The sequence below is a fragment of the Alternaria hordeiaustralica genome, assembly GCF_023758085.1.
Source record: "Alternaria hordeiaustralica strain BMP 2776 chromosome Unknown scaffold_26, whole genome shotgun sequence".
Classification (NCBI taxonomy): domain Eukaryota; kingdom Fungi; phylum Ascomycota; class Dothideomycetes; order Pleosporales; family Pleosporaceae; genus Alternaria; species Alternaria hordeiaustralica.
In genome coordinates, this window is record NW_026056798.1 from 321,725 (window position 1) to 344,094 (window position 22,370).

At 53.6% G+C, this 22,370-nt stretch overlaps 1 protein-coding gene across 1 annotated transcript; it reads left to right on the top strand.

The window, feature by feature from the left end:
• Positions 1 to 121: 121 nt before the first annotated feature.
• J4E84_009189 (NRPS) lies at positions 122 to 22,020 on the top strand (the record flags this gene model as incomplete). Its single annotated transcript, XM_049391752.1, has 6 exons — positions 122 to 599; positions 695 to 4,419; positions 4,472 to 7,684; positions 7,732 to 12,001; positions 12,055 to 16,206; positions 16,256 to 22,020. 6 exons carry the CDS (start codon positions 122 to 124, stop codon positions 22,018 to 22,020), a joined length of 21,603 nt encoding a protein of 7,200 aa, XP_049240617.1.
• Positions 22,021 to 22,370: the final 350 nt, after the last annotated feature.

Below are 22,370 nucleotides of genomic sequence, written 5' to 3' on the forward strand. Positions count from 1 at the left end.
CGTACCGCGCGATTAGCACAGAACCCTTCACATGGCCCATGCCCTCATGTAGCATCACATTGACCCCTCAACACAATCATTTGCTCACCCAGTGTCTAACAGGAACGACACACGACCCAATATGTCATCAACAGTCGTCACTAATGTCGAGGAGAGCCTCCAAGCTATCTGGGCTCATGTCCTCAATCTGCCCCATGTTCCTCTCGACCAGTCCTTTCTTTCGATTGGAGGAGACTCCATCTCTGCCATGCAGGTCGTGGGCCAATGTCGGAAGGAAGGCATGAGTCTTGGCGTCCAAGAAGTGTTGCGCAGCAAGTCCATCACCCAGTTGTCGGGCGCTGTCAAAGAAGTCGGCAACTCGGCCTATGACCACCAGGAATTCTTCGACGAGGACTTCGAGCTCTCTCCCATCCAATCACTCTTCTTCAAACGTCCAAACACAAATGGCCATTTCAACCAATCTTTTTATCTCCGGGTGTCACGTAAGACCGACGCCGGCGATTTTCAGTCTGCGGTGGAACAGCTTGTAACACGCCACTCTATGCTGCGAGCACGGTTCACGCATTCACCTGAGCATGGCTGGCAACAGCGTCTTACAAGTAAGTCTGACAACTAGTGCCCCAACCTACATGGCCTGGTGTATTACTGCTGCTCCGTGGGCGGGTCCCTTGCACATTGCTGACTCTAAGTGCAGACGATATCAGTGGCTCCTACCGATTTCGTCATCTTGACGTGACATCACAAGCTCAAATCGACACTCAGATCGCCGACTCGCAGCAATGTTTTGATCACGTCTCTGGCCCGCTTTTCGCTGCCGACTTCTTCGATTTTGGTGACGAGCAGTATGCATTCCTCACCGGTCACCATTTAGTTGTTGACCTGGTCACGTGGAGGTTATTGCTCGAAGAGCTTGAAGAGATCTTGAAAGGCGGGCAGTTGCTTGCCCCTGCTCTTCCGTTCCAGAAATGGGCGGAGCTGCAACGTGATCACGCTGAGTCGCTCGAGCTTGATGACGTCCTTCCAGCTGTTGATGTTCCTCCCCTGGACTTCACGTACTGGGGCATTCAGCATCAAGACAACACCTACGGCAACGCTAGTCATGCCAGCTTTGAACTTGACAAGGAGCTTAGTGCCGCCTTCCTGACCAACTGCCATACTGCTTACAAGACCGAGCCAGTCGAGGTCTTACTTGCATCGTTAATCCAGTCTTGGTCACATGTCTTTACCGACCGACCTGTGCCTGCCATCTTCAACGAAGGGCACGGGCGTGAACCCTGGGACTCGGACATTGACATCACCCGCACTGTTGGATGGTTCACCGCGCTATCTCCAATCCTTGTATCGCCATCACGCAATCCTACAGATACAGTCCGCAAGATCAAGGACTTCAAACGACGAATCCCTGGTAATGGCCGGCCGTATTTTGCTAGGCGTTGTCTCACTGAAGAAGGTCGTGATACTTTCGAAACTCACTGGCCCATGGAGATCTTGTTCAACTATCTCGGCCAATATCAGCAACTCGAGAGAGCGGACGCTCTTCTCCAGCCATCCGGCACCATGGCCGGAGAGACAGGCAAGGCTGGCGGCACGTCCGACTTTGGTCACGAAACCTGCAGGTGGGGTCTCTTTGAGATCTCCGCCTTCGTCTTCAAAGGTCATCTCAAGGTCGCGTTCACGTTCAACCGGCACATGAAGCACCAGCCACTCATTCAGCGATGGGTATCGGAATGCCAGTCAACCATCTCGCAGATGATCCGAGGTCTCACCATTCTCGACCCGAAGCCAACACTCAGCGACTTCCCGCTACTGTCATTGACGGACGAGAGCTTCTCAGCCATGATCGATAGCCTCTCAGCAATTGGCATTCGGGATACCGACACTGAAGATGTGTATCCATGTTCAAGGATGCAGGAAGGTCTGCTCTTGTCACAAACCAAGCATGCCGGTTTCTACGCTGCGGCTACTCTTCACGAGGTTACCACGATCCACGGGGATATCTCTTGGGAGAAGGTCGCTGACGCTTGGCAACAAGTCGTCGATCGACATCCAGCTTTACGCACGATCTTCATCGAGAATGTCGGTGCGAAGGGTCTCTACAATCAAGTGGTTCTCAAACACATCGACGCCAACATCGTACACTTCGAGGCCTTAGATGAGTCGGATGCCATAAAACTCATTGAGGAGCAGCGTTCCGTCACTTACAACCACGGTCGATGCCCAAACCACCGTTTCACCATCTGTACTACGGCCGACGGGAAGACTTACTGCTCCCTGGATATCAGCCATGCCATCATGGACGGTCACTCCATGAGTCTTTTGGCTGAGGAACTCAGGAAAGCATGCGCAGGGCGAACCATTCTCGATGGTACTCCCTACAGCGCATACATCGCATGGCTTGCGAAACAACCTGAAGAGTCCAGCCTCGAGTTCTGGAAATCTTACCTCGGTGGTAGTGAGGTTTGCTCTTTCCCGACTCTTGACGATGGCCTAGGCCATACTGTAGCCAAAGAACTGGTCACCATCCGCCTCGATCTGACCAGTATAAGTTTGGCCGATCTGCAGCACTTCTGCAACACCAATGGCATTACGCTATCCAACGTCTTTCATACTGCATGGGCACTGACGCTCAGCTGCTACATCGGAAGTAACGACGTCACGTTCGGCTACCTCACTTCCGCTCGTGATGCGGAGGAAGTTCATGGAGTGGAAAGCATCGTCGGACCGCTGATCAATACGCTCGTTTGCCGCGTGGATCTATCGGATGGTTCTTGTTGTCTCTTGGACATACTCCAGGACGTACAAAGAGACTATATGGAAGCCTTGCCTCATCGTCATATCGCTTTGGCCGACGTTCAGCACGTGCTTGAGCTCTCCGGCGCCAACCTTTTCAATACTGCGCTGTCCTACCGTCGCCTACCCCAGGAACAGAACTCTCCTAAAGAGGATGTTACTCTCCGCGAGGTTCGCCCGATCTACGATCCGACCGAGTACCCAGTCAGTGTCAATATCGAAGTCGGCGATGACACAGCAGCTGTGGATCTCGACTATTGGACAGACCATCTCACCGCCATACAGGCTAGGAATGTCGCCAACACTTTCGCGCGTGCGCTCGAGAACATTGTCTTCAACTCGAAACGGCGCATCTCATCCCTGGACCATCTCAGCCCGAGGCACCTGCAACAGTTACAGGACTGGAATGTCATGCCGGCCACGATCAACGAGTGTGTACACAACATATTCGCCCGATGGGCTGATTCTCAACCAGAGGCACAGGCGATCTGTGCTCACGACGGAGAGTACACATACGACCAGCTGAAGACCGCCACAGATCGCTTGTCGCATCATCTCGTCAAGCTTGGAGTTGGACCTGAGGTGTTCGTGCCTACTTGTTTCGACAAGAGTGCCTTTGCAATTATTGCCATGCTCTCTGTTCTCAAGGCAGGCGGCGCTGCTGTCCCACTCGATGCAGCGCATCCCGCCCCAGCGCTCCAAACCCGTCTCGAAGATGCTGGTGCCCAAGTGGTACTGACCACTGCTTCGCGTGCATCCAAGTTCGACGGTCTCGTGGCCAATGTCATCATAGTAGATGATGCACTTCTACAGAGTCTTCCTCTTGTCGGTGGTCCTGCCTGCCCTAGCGTGCAGCCCCACAACCCGGTATTCGTCATCTTCACTAGTGGTAGTACCGGGCGACCCAAGGGTGTTGTACTTGAGCATTCGGCAATAGCCACCAGTGCGGAGGCTCACGGCTCCAAGTTCGGCATCAACCGGGACTCGCGCATGCTTCAGTTCGCTTCATACACGTTTGACAACTCACTAGAAGAGATGTTCACTACTCTTCAGCGAGGTGGCTGCGTATGCGTACCCTCTGAAGCCGATCGTGTCAACGATCTCCCTGGTGCCATCGCTAGGCTGAGAGCGAACAAGATGGATCTAACACCTACGGTGGCGGCACTTCTCACGCCTGCACAAGTCCCTTCAATCAAAAGCCTTTGTCTTGGTGCGGAGCCTCTTACCAGGGCGCTCATCGACCTCTGGAGTCAACATGTCCACCTTGTTGGAATGTACGGACCTAGCGAAGCATCCATCAACTCGGCGTTCAAAGATTTCAGTGATGGCCGCGGCGAAGCTACCAATATCGGCAAGGCAATCGGCTGCGTTGGATGGGTCGTCGACGCCGAGAACCGTGACCGCCTGATGCCTATTGGTTGCAAGGGAGAGTTGATCCTTGAAGGACCAATTCTCAGCCGCGGTTACCTCAATGACGCCGAGAAGACAAAGGCGGCATTCCTCATGGATCCTGAGTGGGCTCGTGTCATGGGCCCCACAGGACGTAGGTTCTACTGTACCGGCGATCTCGTGCAATACACCTCCGACGGTGACATGATCTATCTGGGCAGAAAAGACTCTCAAGTCAAGGTACGCGTCTGATCACATATCAATCTGGAGTTCATCAACTAACTTTACATAGCTGCATGGCCAACGTATTGAGTTGGGGGAGATCGAGCACCACCTCAAGCTGAACCTACCGGCTGGCGCAAAGTCGGCTGTCGAGCTAGTCAAGTTCAGCGACAGCAACAAGACAAAAGCGCTCGTAGCCTTCATGTGCCTCTCTGAAGATGAAGATGAGGCTCCAGCTGCCATCAGCGAGATGGGCGAGTCGGCACGCGTAGTGGCCAAGCAGGTTGAAATCGCGCTCGCCAATGCGCTCCCTGTTTACTATGTCCCTTCCATGTTCATGCCAGTCACCCGCATGCCCATGACGACGTCTGGCAAACTTGACCGGAAGGTGCTACGCGCCTTGGCGGCAGCCCTTCCTGAATCACACATGACTCCTTTCCGCTTAGCAGGCAAGAGCGGCCGCGCACCTGCTGGGAAAGCCGAGGTCGCGTTGGCGCGTCTCTGGGCTTCGGTGCTGAAGCTCGACGCGAGCGCTGTGGGCGCAGAAGACTCCTTCTTCCGCCTTGGTGGGGACTCCATCAGCGCCATGAAGCTCGTCACTGCGGCGAGAAAGGATGGCGTTATGCTCAATGTCGCCAATGTGTTTGCGCAGCCTAAGCTGCTAGACATGGCCGCTACTGCGGTGATGCTGTCTTCCGATGATGCCGCAAAGCCGGAAGCAGATACCTTGCCCATGGAGCTGCTCCCGCAGTCTTCTCGTCAGGCTATCATGGCACTGGCTGCAGCTGAGTGCGGTGTTTTCCCTGATTCCATCGAAGACATATACCCATGCAGCAAGCTCCAAGAGGGTCTTGTAATGCTCACCAACAAGGATCCAGGAACGTACGTCGTGCAGCCCATCTACCGCCTGCCAGCCGACATCGACCTGGCGCGTTTCAAAGAGGCTTGGAAGGCCGTCATTGCCAGCGAGGCCACTTTGCGCACGCGCATCGTCTACTCAGAGGAGCATGGCTTCCTGCAGGTAGTGTTACGCGAAGAGATTGAGTGGCAGTCTCTCCTCGACATCCAAGATATCAACGAGACCACCAGGCAGCTTCCCGCCAAGAACGGCGCACCTCTAACAACTTTCACCCTCGTTGGTGAGAAGACTGACTCAGTCTTCTTTGTATGGACTGCCCACCATGCCGTTTACGATGGTTGGAGCTGGACAGCATTGTTCCGCAAAGTCGAAGCACACTACCGCAACGAAACCCAAAACATCGCCCTCACTGTGCCTTACTCGCGCTTCGTGAAGTACATTACGAGTTTGGACCAGAAGCAGTCCGATGCGTTCTGGCTTTCGCAACTCGACAACGTAACGGCGTCACAATTCCCCCAGTTGCCATCCCCAGATCACCGCGTGGAAGCCAATGGCCAACTGCTGCACTCTGTACAGCTCAAACGCAACCCAGGCCTCGAGGTCACCGTCCCTTCCATGATCCGCGCAGCATGGGGCATTCTCCTTGCCACCTACTCCGGACTAGATGACGTCATTTGGGGTGAAACTAACAGTGGTCGCGAGGCTTCCGTTCCTGGCATAGAGTCCATCATTGGCCCCACTATTACGACTGCACCCGTCCGGCTGCGGCTCAACCGCACTTCCACAGTTCACGAGTATCTCAAAGAGACCCAGAAACAGTCTTCGCTTTCGCTGCCATATCAGTTCGCCGGTCTACAACACATCAGCAAACTCAGTTCCGAGACAGCCATAGCCTGTGACTTCCAGAGCTTTCTGGGTATCGAGTCAGGAGACGACTTCGACGCCGAGAGCCCTCTGTGGAACATGATCAGTGCCAACACTATCGGAACTGACTTTTTCAGCTATGCGTTCGTCTTCAACTGCAAGGTCAGTTCGACTGGCGTTCTGGTAGAAGCGTTGTTCGATGATCGCGTTGTCGAAAAATGGCTCGCTCAGCGCATGGTGCAGCAATTTGACTTCATCCTCACGCAGTTGAATGGTGCTGACAACATCACGCGAACGTTGGATGACCTGGATCTAGTCAATCCTGCTGACCGTGATCTGATCGGCTCTTGGAATCGCGAGCCAGTGCCATCAATCCGTAGATGCATTCACAGTGTTATCGAAGAGGACCAGGTCGCGTCTCGTCCCACCGCTGCTGCTGTCAATGCCTGGGATACTGGTGTCATGACTTACCGCGAGCTCGACGACCGATCTTCTGCTCTCGCGCACCGGTTGATGCGACTTGGGGTTAAGCCAAATCAATTCGTCCCGCTCTGCTTCGACAAGTCAGGTTGGACCATCGTCGCCATGCTGGCTGTACTCAAATCTGGAGCAGCATTTGTTCCCTTGGACTTCGAGGCACCTATTCTCCGCCTTCGTGAAATTGTCTCAGACATTGGCGCCGACCTGGTCCTTTGCGCGCCACAGTATGAAGGGCTTTGCCAGTCTATCCCGTCCAGCACCCTGGTTGTAGATCGGCAAGCAACTGAGACTCCTCATGATAGTCTACAGCGTCTTCCTTCAGTACACAGTGACTCTCCAGCATACGCCTTCTACACTTCTGGGTCGACCGGCAAACCCAAGGGGGCTCTAGTGAACCACAACCACTGGGTCACCAGTTCTACTGCATTCGTGGCTGGCTGGAAGATCTCTAATACGTCTAGAGTACTCCAATTCGCTTCGTACACATTCGATGCTTGCTTAATTGAGATACTCAGCACTCTCATGCAGGGCGGTACTATCTGCGTACCAGACCAGGCTACCCGAACGAACGATCTTGTTGGCGTCATGAACCAGTTCAATGTCAACTGGGCTGCTCTCACACCCTCAGTCGTGCGTATGATGTCGCCATCGCAAGTCCCTATGTTAGAGACTCTGTTCCTTGTTGGCGAAGCAATGTCGCAGCAAGACCTGATCACTTGGGCGGACAAGGTCACACTCGGCAATGGTTACGGACCGACTGAATGCTCTGCTATTGCGACCACCAATATCATGACATCTCACATGAAGCCCAACAATCTTGGCAAGGCTGTCACAGCACGAGGCTGGATCGTCTCAAGGAACAACCACAACGTACTTGCACCAGTTGGCGCCATAGGAGAGCTTTTGTTGGAGGGAGGTGCAGTTGGAGCCGGATATCTCAACAACCCCGAAAAGACAGCCCAGTCTTTCGTTGGGCATGTCAAGTGGTCTTCAGGTCTACTGAGCAATGATTCCTCAGCATCCCTGCGCATCTACAAGACTGGTGACTTGGTCAAATACAACGAGGATGGCACAATGCTGGTAAGTCGTTTCCATTACTCTAGCTCGACGCATACTGACTGCAATAGTATCTCGGTCGCAAGGACTTCCAGACCAAGGTGCGCGGCCAACGATTAGAGCTATCTGAAGTTGAGCACAAACTATTGGACGATCACAACGTACAAACCGCTCTGGCTTCGGTGCCTAAAGCTGGACCTTGTGCGAAGCGACTTGTCGCAATTGTGTCCCTCCAAAACATGGGCACGACTACGATGAGCACGGGGAACGGATTGAAGGTGTTGCCGCAAGAAAGTGCCTCGCTGAACATTGCTTCCATTCGGGACAGTCTATGCGAGCGCTTGCCCGCCTACATGATACCCTCCTTGTGGGTCGCTGTCGAGCGCTTCCCGTTGATGCCTTCCGGGAAATTGGATCGAAGACGCGCGATCCAGTGGCTGGAGGAGATGGACCAGCCTACTTATCGTCTGATCTCGGCCATTGGATCGGACGATACCGAATCCAACGACGGTAACGCGATCGAGAAGAAGCTGCAAGCTATCTTCGCCAAGGTTCTGAACCTTTCAGTCGCTGATATCCGTCTCAATCAGTCTTTCCTACATCTTGGCGGTGATTCAATTGCCGCTATGCAAGTCTCATCGCAGTGTCGTGCGCAGGGCTTTCCCATCAGCGTACAGGATATCATTCGTGCAAAATCCATCTCGGCTATGGCCTCAGCAGCCAATGTTTCCGAGAAGTCACAAGTTGTATCGGAAGCCGTAGACTACGATTTGCCCTTCGATCTTTCGCCAATTCAAAAGGTCTTCTTCGACACCGTTGGCGATGCGCACAACCACTTCAATCAGACTGAGCTTTTCCGCCTCTCACGGAATGTCGAGACTGCAGAGCTTCGGGCGGCGGTGACTACTCTAGTCAAAACTCATCCAATGCTTCGTGGACGCTTTGCCAAGAACGAAGCAGGAGCTTGGAAGCAGCGAGTCGAAAAAGATGCACCAACGTCATTTAGACTTCGTCGCCACAACGTGCAAGCAGGAGACGATGCCAATTTACGACCCATAATCGATGACAGCCAGGCAACCTTGGACGTTTCCAACGGCCCGACCTTTGCTATCGAGCTCTTTGACATCGATCAAACTTTCTCTCAGGCCATAGCACTCGTCGCTCACCATCTTGTCATCGACGTGGTGTCATGGGGAATCATCCTCGAAGATCTGCAGGGTCTCCTTCACGGCCTTCAGCCAGCACCTCAGAGCTTACCCTATCACCTTTGGCTGCAACAGCAGACCATTCAGGCCAAGCAAGAGAACGCCAGAAGTGTCTTTCCGGCCGGGGATATTGCACCGGGAGACTTCGACTACTGGGGCATGGAAGGCCGCCCCAATCTCAGTGGAGACGTAGTGGAAGAGGATGTACAGCTGTCGACTCGAGACACCATGCTCCTTCTTGGTGCACAGGACGCTCTGGCTACCGAGATTCTCGACATTCTCATCGCTGCTTTATTTGAGTCGTTCCGCAAGGTTTTCTCTGACAGGTCCACCATCACGATACACAATGAAGGCCACGGTCGTGAAACTTCTAATAGCCGCCAAGACCTCTCGCGCACAGTGGGCTGGTTTTCCACAGTGACGCCTATCCATCTTCCTGTCCCACTGGATGAAGCCACAGACATGATCAGCACTATCCGATGGGTTAGAGACTTCAGAAACCGTACGCCAGACAAAGGGCGGCCTTACTTCGCCTACCGGAATCTCACAGAGGAAGGCCAGACTCGATATGCCAGCCACTGGCCTGCAGAAGCTGTCTTCAACTATCTTGGCAGGCTTCAAACACAAGACGGCAAGGAGGGACTGTTCACTTCGCTCGATGAGGTCGACTCTCGCGAAGTTGGAGCGGATGTTCCCCGCCTAGGGCTTTTTGACATCACGGCAGCGGTTTCCCAGGGCGCTATCAAGCTCTCCTTTGGATGGAATCGCAACATGCGACGACAGAACGAGATCCGTGCGTGGGTTGCACAGTGTCGCCAGACCCTCGTCGATGCCGTAGAACAGCTTCTCGAAGTTCGACAGGAGCGTAACGTTAGCAACTTCAAGCATCTTCCACTTCTTTACAACGGTACATCCAGGCTCTCCGCGGTTCTGCCCGCCGGTATCAACCTCACGGATGTAGAGGATATATACCCGGCATCTCCAATGCAGCAGGGTCTTCTTCATACGCAATCACGCAATCCCGAGCTCTACACGTATCACACCGTGGCACAAGTACAGTCCACGGACGGCAAGCCAATGGATCCACGCCGTCTTACCGAAGCGTGGCAAGTCGTAGTGCACCGTCATCAGGCCTTGCGAACTATCTTCATCGATAGCCTTGCAAAGGACGGGTCGAAAGATCAGGTCGTGGTCAAGGAGAGAGCCGGAAGAGTTCAACTCCTCGCCGACTGCGAGGACGATCAGGTTGCCAAGCTTCTGCGAGATCAATCGCCCATTGACTGCCGCGAGGCTGTGCCACCTCATCGCATGAGCATTTGCAAAACAAAGACTGGCAAAGTATGGATCAAGCTCGAGCTCAGTCATGCGATCAATGACGGCACCTCGGTATCCAATCTACTTACTGATCTTGCTCGTGCGTACGCACGAAAGCTGACACGAGCTGATGCCGGACCACTCTATTCCGACTACATCGCATACATGCTCTCCAAATCCAGCAATGCTGACTTGTCATACTGGAAGACGCACCTTGCCGGGATGGAGCCCTGCTTCTTTCCCACCCTCAACGATGGTATCCCAAGCTCTCCAGAGTCAGGATCAGTTGACATAGACCTCGGTAGCACTGCCCGTGTTCAGGCGTTTTGCAAGCACAATGGTGTGACTCTTTCGAACGTGCTCCAGCTTACGTGGGCTCTCACTCTCCATTACTATGTAGGCACGTCTGATGTCTCCTTCGGCCTAATTGCTTCTGGTCGAGACATTCCGGTCACCAACATCGAGGAGGCCGTGGGCTGCTTCGTCAATATGGTCATCTCACGCATATCTTTTTCGGATGACACAACCATTGCCCAGCTCCTCGAGGCTCTCCAAACAGGCTCTACTGAGGCTCTTTCGCATCAGGGCTGCTCTCTTGCCGACATACAGCATGCCCTTCAACTACCTTCATTGTTCAACACGGCTTTCACCTTCCAAAGGCGCGGTCTGTCAAGCGATCCAGAGGAGACGGCTCTCACCTACGAAGATATGGAAGCGGAAGATGCCGGCGAATACATTGTCACAGTCAATGCAGATGTTACCGACGACAACATCACTGTCGACTTTGGCTATTCGAAAGACAGGATTCTCCCCTCTCAAGCACAGAATATGGCCGATACTTTCAGCAAGATTCTGGACAGCATTGTTGAAAGCTGTGCTTCGGAGCTCACTGTTGGCAAGCTGGACGTGTTCACGGATAGTAGCCTCCGACAAATCACCGAATGGAACCCACAACTTCCGCCACCTATCCGCCGTTGTGTGCACGACGTCATTCATGATCAGGCACTGACGAGACCACGAACAACAAAGGCTGTGGAAGGATGGGACGGGTCATTCACTTACCAAGACTTTGACAAGATCACCAATCAGCTTGCAGTCCATCTACAGGCTATCGGTGTGACCACTGAGACTTTCGTGCCAATTCTGTTCGAGAAGTCATCGTACGCTATCGTCAGCATGATTGCAATCATGAAGGCTGGTGGAGCGTACGTGCCGCTAGACCCGAAGCATCCGCAAACCAGACTTCGAGAGCTTATCGAAGACGTTGGCGCCCCGGTGGTGTTGTGCTCGCGCGGATACCACGACAAAGCAAGCGAGGTCGCAAAGACAGCCGTTATCGTCGACCAGCGATCCATCAAGAAGCTCGGAATTCCAGTGGCCAGCAAGCCACGTTCCACAGCAACTCCCGACAACGCAGCGTACTGCTTGTTCACCTCAGGTACTACCGGCAAGCCGAAGGGAACAATCATTCCTCATCAAGCATTCTGTACAAGTGCAGCTGCTTTCACGCGTCGCATGAATATCAATGCAACCTCTCGCACCTTCCAGTTTGCTTCATACACATTCGACGCAAGCTGTATCGAGATTCTTTCAGCCTTGACCGTGGGCGCCACGGTATGCGTGCCAACAGATGACGATCGTATGAACAACGCAGCTGGCGCCATCCGCAAGTTGAGAGTCAATTGGTCACTGTTGACCCCGTCGGTTCTTGGAACTGTCGAGCCAGAGCGTGTTCCTGGTTTGAAGACGCTTGTTTCTGGAGGCGAGGCGCTTCCCGGACCCATCCTCAAGAAATGGGGCAACAGCACTTGCTTCATCAACGGTATGTATACAGACCCTATAATCCCCGTTCGGCTCCGTACTGACAACGAACAGCTTACGGCCCTACCGAGTGCTCAGTCGTAGCCGCTACTGCATACAAGTCCACACTGGATCACAAGCTCATTGTTTCAGAGCCAGGCACCATTGGTACCGGAAGCGGATGTCGACTATGGATCGTACACCCACGAAACCACGACAAACTCATGCCTATCGGTAGCGTCGGCGAACTCGTCATTGAAGGCCCCACCGTGGCCCGTGGGTATTTGAATGATGAAGTCAAGACCGCGAAGGCTTTCATCGTTGATCCTGCCTGGGCGAAAACTATCTCTTCCGGCAGCCAAATCTCTGGAACAGCCCGCATGTACAAGACAGGTGACCTTGTCCGCTACAACACAGATGGGTCCGTGAACTACATCGGTCGTAAGGACACCCAGATCAAGCTCAACGGTCAGAGAATTGAACTGGGTGAGATCGAGTTTCACGTAGGAAAGAACTTCCCCGAGAGCGTACAGTCCGCAGTGGAACTAGTCGCACCCTCCAATCGCAGCTCTGCGAAGGCTTTGGCAGTATTCTTTGCTGTTACTCAGGGTCAAGCCGGAGACGAAGCGCAAAACGTCCAGCCGCCCTCGACCGACCTGCCCGCCTCCGATGAACTACTTCTTCCGCTCAGCGACGAGCTTCGAGACATGTGCAAAGACACTGAGAATGGGCTCGCCGGCTCTTTGCCCTCGTACATGATACCTTCGATCTTCATCCCTGTCACGAAGTTGCCCTGGACTTCGGCGGGCAAGCTAGACCGCAATCGTCTCCGCAGCTTAGTACAAAACCTCAGTCGGGAGACAATGGCTTTGTACCGACTCACAAGCATGGCGAACAAGAAGCAGCCCACGACCGAGGCAGAGAAGAAGATCCACAAAGCGGTGTGCTCCGTCTTGAGTTTGCCACCTTCTGCAGTAGGCATCGACGACAGTTTTGTCCGCCTTGGTGGCGACTCCATCTCGTCCATGCGTCTCGTTGCGATGGCTCATACCGAACAGCTAGAGCTGTCCTTTATCGACATCTTCAAGAATCCGAAGCTCTCCGAGTTAGCCAGGATTGGTACTCGTTCTAACACACTCAATCAGCCGCAGAAGGCAGTGCAGCCTTTTGACCTGCTGCCAGCTTCGTCTCCGAGAGCTGAAGTACTGGGCGAAGCTGTCCAGCAATGCCGAGTTCCGAAGGAAAACATTCAGGACGCCTATCCGACGAGTCCACTTCAGGATGCGCTTCTCACGCTCTCTATCAAGCAAGCTGGAGCTTATGTCGCGCAGCACGTATTGGCGCTACCGAAAACTTTGGACATGACGAAGTTCAAGGCGGCCTGGGACACAGCCATTCAGGAGATTGACATCCTTCGTACTCGCATCATCCAGTTACCATCCGGTATGTTCATGCAAGCTGTCATGAAGAAGGATCCTGTTGTCTGGAAAGAAGAGGCCTCGCTCATGAGTGCCGAAGGCGAAGCGATGACCATTCCTTCGGATCTCGGTGGCAAACTCGCAGCCTACTCACTGGTCACTACGACATCAGGGGAGCGGTACTTTGTATGGACACTGCATCATGCCTTGTACGATGGCTGGAGTATCTACCTGATGCTTCAGCGAGTGCAGCAGATATACTCGAGCGGCACATCCACCATCCCTCAGACACCTTACTCCAAATTTGTGGGGTACATTTCTGGCACCGATGCCTCTGCTTCGAATCTTTACTGGAAGAACAGCTTGATGGGTCTCAACGCCTTCCAGTTCCCTCAGCCACCCCATGCCACCTCAAACGCAACATCCGACGGACGGATGTTCCAACACACTGTGAAGCTTGCACCTCGCAAGAACACAGACGTCACACCAGCCAATGTCATACGAGCTGCCTGGGCTTTGCTGCTTGCTGCCTACACCGGAAGTGATGATGTGGTGTTTGGTGAGACTCTTGCTGGGCGAGACATTGCCGTCGCGGGAATTACGGATGTGTGTGGTCCTACATTGACCACTGTTCCGTCCAGGGTCAAAATTGATCGCGGCGCTACTGTTAGCGACTTGCTCAAGATGATAGCGACGAATGTCACCGACCGTATCCCATACCAACACCATGGGATTTCTGCTATCAAAGCACTCGGCGACGACATGGCAGCCGCATGCGACTTTCAGAACCTTTTGGTTGTTCAAACGGAGAACGAGGAGCTCGCCGACTCCATGTGGACCGTCCACGAGAACGAAGATCAGGGCAATTTCTTCACATACCCACTCGTGATTGAGTGCAAGATGGGATCGACCAAGATCGATGTCTTGGCTCACTTCGATGCAAATGTCATCTCGCTTTGGCATATTCAGCGCCTTCTATACCAGTTTGAGTCGGTGCTGAACCAACTCCAATCAGCTACTCATGTTCGTCATGTAGCTGTCTTCAGTGAACAGGACAAGCAGCTCGTGCAAAAGTGGAACGCGTATGAGCCTGATCTCATCGATGACACTGTGCCCTCGCTCTTTTTCCAGAAGGCTGCATCTCAGCCCACCGCCACAGCCGTGACCGCTTTCGATGGCGAACTCACCTACGCTGAGCTTGGCGCGCTTGCATCGCAACTGGCACAGCAGCTAGTGAAGCTTGGTGCTGGCCCTGAATCTCTGATCCCGATCTGTGTGGACAAGTCGCGATGGGCCATCGTAGCTATCATGGCTATTCTCATCTCTGGCGCAGGCTACGTGCCATTATCTTCATCAGACCCGCCTTCACGACATCTGCATATCGTTGAGGCATGCAAAGCTTCGATCGTCCTGTGCTCACCGCCGTACGCCCATCGTTTCACGGACATGGTCGATCACGTGTTCAATGTCAGTGAGACCACCATTCGACGACTACCAGCCTGTTCCGGACCGCTATCGCAGCGCGCCAAAGGCAACAATACCTGCTACGTCATCTTCACTTCAGGTAGCACAGGACAACCCAAGGGAGTCGTTGTAGAGCACAAGAGTATAGCTTCTAGCTCGGCTGCGATATGTGAAGGGCTTCATGTCACGCCTACTTCCCGAGTGTTCCAGTTCTGCTCCTTCCTTTTTGACGTTTCCGTTGGCGAAACCCTCGCCGTCCTTCTTCGGGGCGCCACAATCTGTGTACCATCAGACGAACAGCGCACCACGGACCTCGCCGCTGCAGTGACAGATCTCAAAGCCAACTGGGCTTTCTTCACACCATCAGTTGCCGGTACGCTGGAAGGACCAAGTGCTGTACCGACGTTGGAGACTCTGGTAGCCGGTGGTGAGGCCATGACATCTGACGTGGTTGACAAATGGGCCAACGGTGTCAAACTACAGAACGGCTACGGTCCTACTGAAGGCACTGTGTTTGCTATCGTCAATGATCATGTCTCTGCACAACGAGACCCGTCGAACATTGGTCGCGCCCTAAAGAGCGGACGTGCTTGGCTTACTAACTCTGACAATCCTCACGAGCTTGCACCCATCGGCGCAACCGCAGAGCTTTGTCTCGAGGGACCATTACTCGCCCGAGGCTACCTCAACGACCCTGAACGTACTGCGGAAGCCTTCATCGAAGCCCCTGCCTTCTTGAAGATGTTCTCGATCCGCAATACATCGCGTATCTACCGTACCGGCGACCTTGTTCAGTACACCGCTGATGGGTCTATCCACTACATCGGGCGAAGAGACAACCAGATCAAGCTCGCGGGTCAGCGAATCGAGCTTGATGAAATCGAGGCAGTCATGCAGGCGGACGACAACATCCATCAAGTGGTTGTACAGCTACCCAAGATTGGCCCCTGCACGAAGAAGCTCACGGTTGTCGTCAGTTTCCCCGGAACCGCCGCTACCAACGCTGGTTCAGACTGGCGCACGGTACTCTCCGACAAAGAAACGCTCTCGCGAATCAATCGTGCAAAGGAGAGATTGTCTGATCTCGTGCCATCATATATGGTACCTGCCATTTGGATCGCTGTTCCCCGTATCCCAGCCTTGGCTTCCACCAAGTTGGACAAGAAGCAAGTCGGGTCGTGGCTACATGATCTGGATGAAGCCACGCATCAGCGCGTTGTGAACGCTGAGCTTCCTGAAGTGGCCGACGGACCTGTTGATACCGCTCTTACAGTTCTTCGGGGCATCTGGGCGAAGGTATTGGACTGTCCTGTGGAAGACGTCAAGCCTTCCAAGTCCTGGCTATGTAAGTGATCCCCTGGGAGAATAGTGTCAAGTTTACTAACCACTCATAGCGCTTGGTGGCGATTCGATCTCTGCCATGAAGCTTCTCGCAAAGTGCAGAAGCGAGGGTATTAGCCTTACTCTGAACCAAGTGCTGCGCGCCAAGTCCCTGGCCCATCTGGCGGCCGACATCAAGGCCGTAGTCATCCTGGACCACGGAACAGAGACAAGCGACCAACCTTTTGCCCTCTCTCCGATTCAGCGCTTCTACTTCCAGACCGGCAAGATCGAAAACGGCACACACTTCAACCAATCATCATCACTGCGCATCTCACGATACATGCAACCGGCTACTGTTCAACGCGCTATGGATTCCATCGTCGCATGTCACTCGATGCTACGTGCTCGCTTCTCCAAGGACGATGCTGGGAAATGGCAGCAGCTCGTCATCTCGAAAATTTCCGGATCCTACGCATTCACGACACATGAGGTTCCAACCGCTTCTGCTGCGACTGCCATCATTGCCGCTACCCAGAAAAGCCTCGACATTCGCGCCGGTCCTGTCTTTGCCGTGAATCTCTTCAGTCTCAAGGGCAAACAGATGATTTTCATGGCTGCTCACCACCTTGTCGTAGATGTAGTGAGCTGGGGCGTGTTGCTTGGCGATCTGGAAGACTTACTCGCTTCTGGCCCAACTACAAAGCTTGCAAAGAGCCTACCTTTCCAGACCTGGAATGCGATGCAGAGCTCAAACGCCTCGCAAATCGATCGACAACGCGACGTGCAAACCCAGCCGCTCGCGGTTGAACCGGCGAACTACGCCTTCTGGGGGATGGAGGCTCGATCGAACGTGTACGGTGATACTGAGAGGGATGAGTTCGTCATCGATAAGGAAATATCTGCGATGGCTTTCGAAAACCACCACGTGTACAGGACAGACCTCGTCGACATCCTCCTCGCGTCTATTGTCCACTCCTTCTCCCGCGTGTTCATCAACCGCAGGGCTCCTACCCTGTTCAACGAGTCTCATGGACGAGAAGCATGGGACTCAAGCAATCTCGATCTTTCCCGGACTGTCGGATGGTTCACATCCATGTATCCGGTCACCATTCCCATCGGTGACGAAGAAGACGAGGTCATGCATACGCTCCGACAAGTCAAGGATACCCGCCGCAAGATCACAAGCAATGGCCGACCTTACTTTGCTTATCGCTATCTCACAGAAGATGGGCAGCAACGCTTTGCCAATCATGCCCCAATGGAAGTGCTGTTCAACTACCTAGGCCGACAAGAACAGTCTGGGTCTAGCGATTCGCTCCTACAGCCGCTGCAGCTGGACGGCGATGACGAGGAGACATCCGACGTGGGTACTAAGACAACGCGTATGGCACTCTTCGAAATTTCGGCTTCAGTCTTGGAAGGCCAGATCCAACTCAGCTTCATGTACAATCGCTACTCCAAGAACCAGAAAGGCATTCGCAGGTGGATCGCCGAATGCCAACGCACACTGGAGGAGATTGCCACCGAACTGGCCAAGACCGATACGCCACAGCCAACGATGACCGACTTCCCACTACTACCATTGGAATCGTACAGTCGCCTCGATCGGGTCTTGAAGACACTTCCTCATGCCGGTATCCATTCTTTCGATCAGGTGGAAGATATGTACCCTTGCTCGCCTATCCAAGACGGGATGATCTTGAGTCAGATCAAGGCCCCGGAATCGTACTGGTCGTCAACTGCGTTTGAAGTCAAATCGAAGCGAGGCCCAGTCGATGCCAGTAAAGTCATCGATGGATGGAAGCAAGTTGTTGCCCGTCATCCAGCGTTGCGCACCGTCTTCATCGACAGTGTCTGCAAAGGAGGCGTCTTCGATCAGATTGTCGTCAAGGGCCCCGATTCTGGCATAGTCAAGTACACTTGCAAGGACAGCGAAGTGACTAAGATGCTAGAGTCCATCAAGCATGGCTCTCTCAACGGCAAGAAGAAACCTGTCCTTCCCCATCAGGCTGCTGTCGTCCAGACTCCTTCAGGCAAGATCTTTGTTAAGGTCATTGTCAACCATGCCGTTATCGACGGAGGCTCACTCGGCATTATCGGGCAAGATCTCCAGGAAGCATACCAAGGGGAGCTATCTGAGGAAGGACCGCTATACAGCGACTATATCAAGTACCTGCGCGGTCTGCCAGTTGATGATGCGGTACTGTACTGGAAGGCCAAGCTTCGCGGTGTCAGCCCATGTTATTTCCCGACTACGCCTCGAGACCCCAGTAAGCAGCGAGAGCTTCGGTCTTTGGACATGCGCTTTACCCGATTTGACGAGATTCACGATCTAGCGGAGAGCAGCAACGTCACTTTCGCCAATATCCTCCTCGCAGCATGGGCTCTGGTGCTCCGCTCTTACACCAACTCCTCCGATGTGTGCTACGGATATCTCACGTCGGGAAGAAATGTACCAATCGACAATATCGACAGCGCAGTTGGCGCGTTCATCAACATGTTGGTATCACGAGTTCAATTGAAACCGACTTCTTCACTGCTCCAGGTCGTTGAGAAGGTGCAGTCCGACTTTGTCGACTCCATGCCACATCAACATTGCTCGCTCGCTCAATTCCAGCATGATCTTGGTCTTTCCGGAAAATCGCTTTTCAACACTGCCGTCTCGATTCAGAGGCGCGCGAACGCAGACGAGCCCGCGGCAGATGACTCTGGTATTGAGTTTGAGCAGCTTGATGGCCACGATCCCAGCGAGTTCGCTATCACGGTCAACATCGATGCCACCCGCGATGATGAAGCCGTGCGCTTCACGTATTGGAGTGATGCAGTGACCGATGTCGAGGCTAAGAACGTTTCTGCTCTCATGGCAAAGGTCCTGGCCCAGGCGCTCAACAACGCACAGCAAACCATTCCCGACTTGGATAATGTCATCAAGATCAAGCCAACACAGTCTTCACCCGGTCACCTTGCTTTACCTAAGCCGCGTCCTATTCTCAGAACCAGCTCGAGCATTTCCAGTGGCGGATCAACCTCACCTCCTCGTACACCGAGGATCACATTCCCTGATCTGACTCCAGCGGCGCCGCAGCCAGCTGAGACACCTGACTGGAGCAGCCTCATCCGATCCATCGTCAGCGAGATGGTGCCCCAGATCGTCGAGCAGATCGTAGCGCAGAACAAGCTGACAACTGAACCCACATCTGCAACGATCGATCAGATGACTAATCAAATGGCGGGTATGCTCACGAGAAAGCATTCGATGTCACAACGCGGACGGCCGAGTATCGATGGAGCGTCTATACACCCAGCCTCACCACGAGCAGCCTCCATACGTTCGCGCCGCATGAGCATTGCCAGTAATGCGGAGAACAGAATCCAGACCGCTGCTGACATGGTCGCCACTCTTGGTGTCATTGCCACCGAGACCTCTACCAAAGTCACACCTGACATTGTTGAGAAGAAGCTACTCAATCTGTGGGCTGAGCTTCTCGAGACGGTGGAGGACACCATCGAGCAAGAAGATAGTTTCTTCAATCTCGGGGGTGATAGCATCATGGCTATGCGCCTCGTCGGAGCCGCGAGGGAAGAGGGCCTTTCAATGACCGTGGCTGATGTGTTCAAGAACCCCACATTTGCCGACATGGCTCGTGTAGTACGTGTTGCGGGCGAGGTCATTGATGAAGTTATGTCCCGAGCTGGCGGCGGCTCAGTGGCAGGCAGGAGTGTCGGAGGCCAGTCCAGGTCTCACCAACGCGGCAGAGCCCAATCAATCTGGAGCGACTTCCAGGACAACATGTTCGATCTAAACGCCGACACCAAGAGCATAGCTCCCAGCGAGATGCCCGCCGAGTCGGAGCTGAGTCACAGAGATTCAACTATGTTGAAGAGGTTGCAAGGGCTCACCACCGGCCCGACGAAGCCAAATGCCTCGCGCAAAATCAGTTCAAGGCCGTTGGCCACGCATACTATTCAGGAAGGTGTTGAGAGCTCTCTCAACAGGTCCGTTTCGATGCTTGGAGACCCCAATGTCGACAGTGTCATTTCGAAAGTGCAAGTATTCAAGGGAGGCATCTCGGACGTCTTCCCTGTCACAGACTTTCAATCACTCGCCATCACGGGTACTCTCATGGAGTCAAAATGGATGCTCAACTACTTCTACCTGGATGGAGATGGGCCGCTCGATCTTCGCAGGCTCAAGCAAGCTGCTTACCGTATGGTACAAGCCTTCGATATTCTTCGCACCGTATTCGTCCCCTATGGCGACCGCTTCCTCCAGGTCGTACTGCGGAAGCTTCAACCAGAATTCATATACCATCAAACCGACGAAGATATCGACACCTTCACCAAGGACCTGCAACAGAAGGATCGAGAGGGCGGTCCACGACTCGGCGAAGCGTTCATCCAATTCGTGGTCGCAAAGCAAAAGCAAACAGGGCGATACCGTATCTTCATGCGACTTTCACACGCCCAATACGATGGAGTCTGCATGTCCAAGATCCTCGGTGCGCTCCAAGATGGATACAATGGTCTCCCGGTCTCATCTGCCCCAAGCTTTGGCAACTTTGTACGCGAAACTGCCAAGACCGTATCGGGAGCCCACGATCACTGGAGAGACATTCTTCGCGGCTCTAAGATGACAGAGATTGTCAACCGATTCGGCCCCAACTATCAGCGCTCAGCTGGCCAATCCATCACACTCGAAGAGAGAGTCAGTGCACCCAAGCTCAAGGGCGTCAACATCACCAGCGCAACGGTGGCCAAGGCCGCTTGGGCTTCGACTCTCTCCCGTCTTGTGAGCAAGGCTGATATTGTCTTCGGTCACGTCATCTCAGGCCGTAACGGCGGTGTCGCCAATGTCGAGAACATCGTCGGCCCTTGCTTGAACATGGTACCTGTTCGCATCGTGTACCGACCTGATTGGACTGTAATGGATCTTCTAAAGTATGTTCAAGACCAACAAATCGCGAACATGCCATTTGAGTCGCTCGGCTTCCGCGAGATCACCCGACACTGCACGGAATGGCCTGACTGGACGAACTTCTCCAGCGTTCTGCAACATGACCAGAACATTCAGGATGACCGGCCAACTATGCAGCTAGGCGGCATCGAGTACACCATCGGCGCCGTCGGCTCCCAGGAAGACTTCGCAGACTTCTCCGTCCACACTACCTCCCGTGGCAATGAGATGGATGTCACTTTGACGTACGTCCCGAACAGCACGATTACCACAGAATTTGCGCAGCACGCATTCGATATTCTTTGCGCCAATGTCATGGCTTTCTCGGAAGACCCGCACACTCTGCTTCCACTATTTACAGAGGTCAGCTCCGGTAGCTCGACTACCGCCAACTCAGAGAAGATGCGCAAGCGATCCGTGGAGAAGCAGCCGATGACTTTACCCACCGATACAGGCCTCTCAAATCACGAGACAAACACCCTCGCTACAACCTTGCGATCGGCTTGGGAGCAAATTCTACACGACGAGCGTGGCTCTCCTACACCCATTGATCTCGGCTCAGACTTCTTCCAGCTGGGCGGCGACATCATGGGCTTGGCACAAGTCGCATCCATTCTTGACCAAGATGGTCTGAGAGTCAGGGTCGAAGACTTGCTCGACAAGTCTGTGTTCGTGGATCAAGTGGGCATACTTGCTGTGGAGCGCAAGAAGCAGATTGAGCGAGAGGCGCAGAATCCTTGGGGTGAGAAGAGCAAGACAAAGGTTGAGGTGAAAGGAGTGAAGGAGAAGGAGAGGAGGGGTAGTGGTTTTGGTCAGTTGGCGAAGAGGATTGGACTGAAGAGGAAGGAGAGTTCGAAGTCAATTTTCCAGTTAGGAGGATGATTTCATTGAATTGGAGTTTGATTATTAGTATTTTGGGTATCTAGGGGCGTACGGTGTTGATTATTTGGTTTCTTGTTCAGCGTTCTTTCACAAAAAGTTCCCTTTGCGTCGCTTAGCAACATATACATGCATGATACCTCGCCTTCGCAACCCTCGCCTGATTCGTGCAGACCTAGCTCATTGCCTTTGACGCTGCCCGTCATCGCTCAGCGAACGCTTCCTCTTCCTTTCGCGCGTCGTCATTGTAGCCCCACCCCATAGCTGTCCATGTCTCTTTTGCAAGTCAGCAAAATGTCGCCGAATCTCTTCGCAATGCTCTTTCGCAAGCTGTCTTTGTATATCTGCTTCAT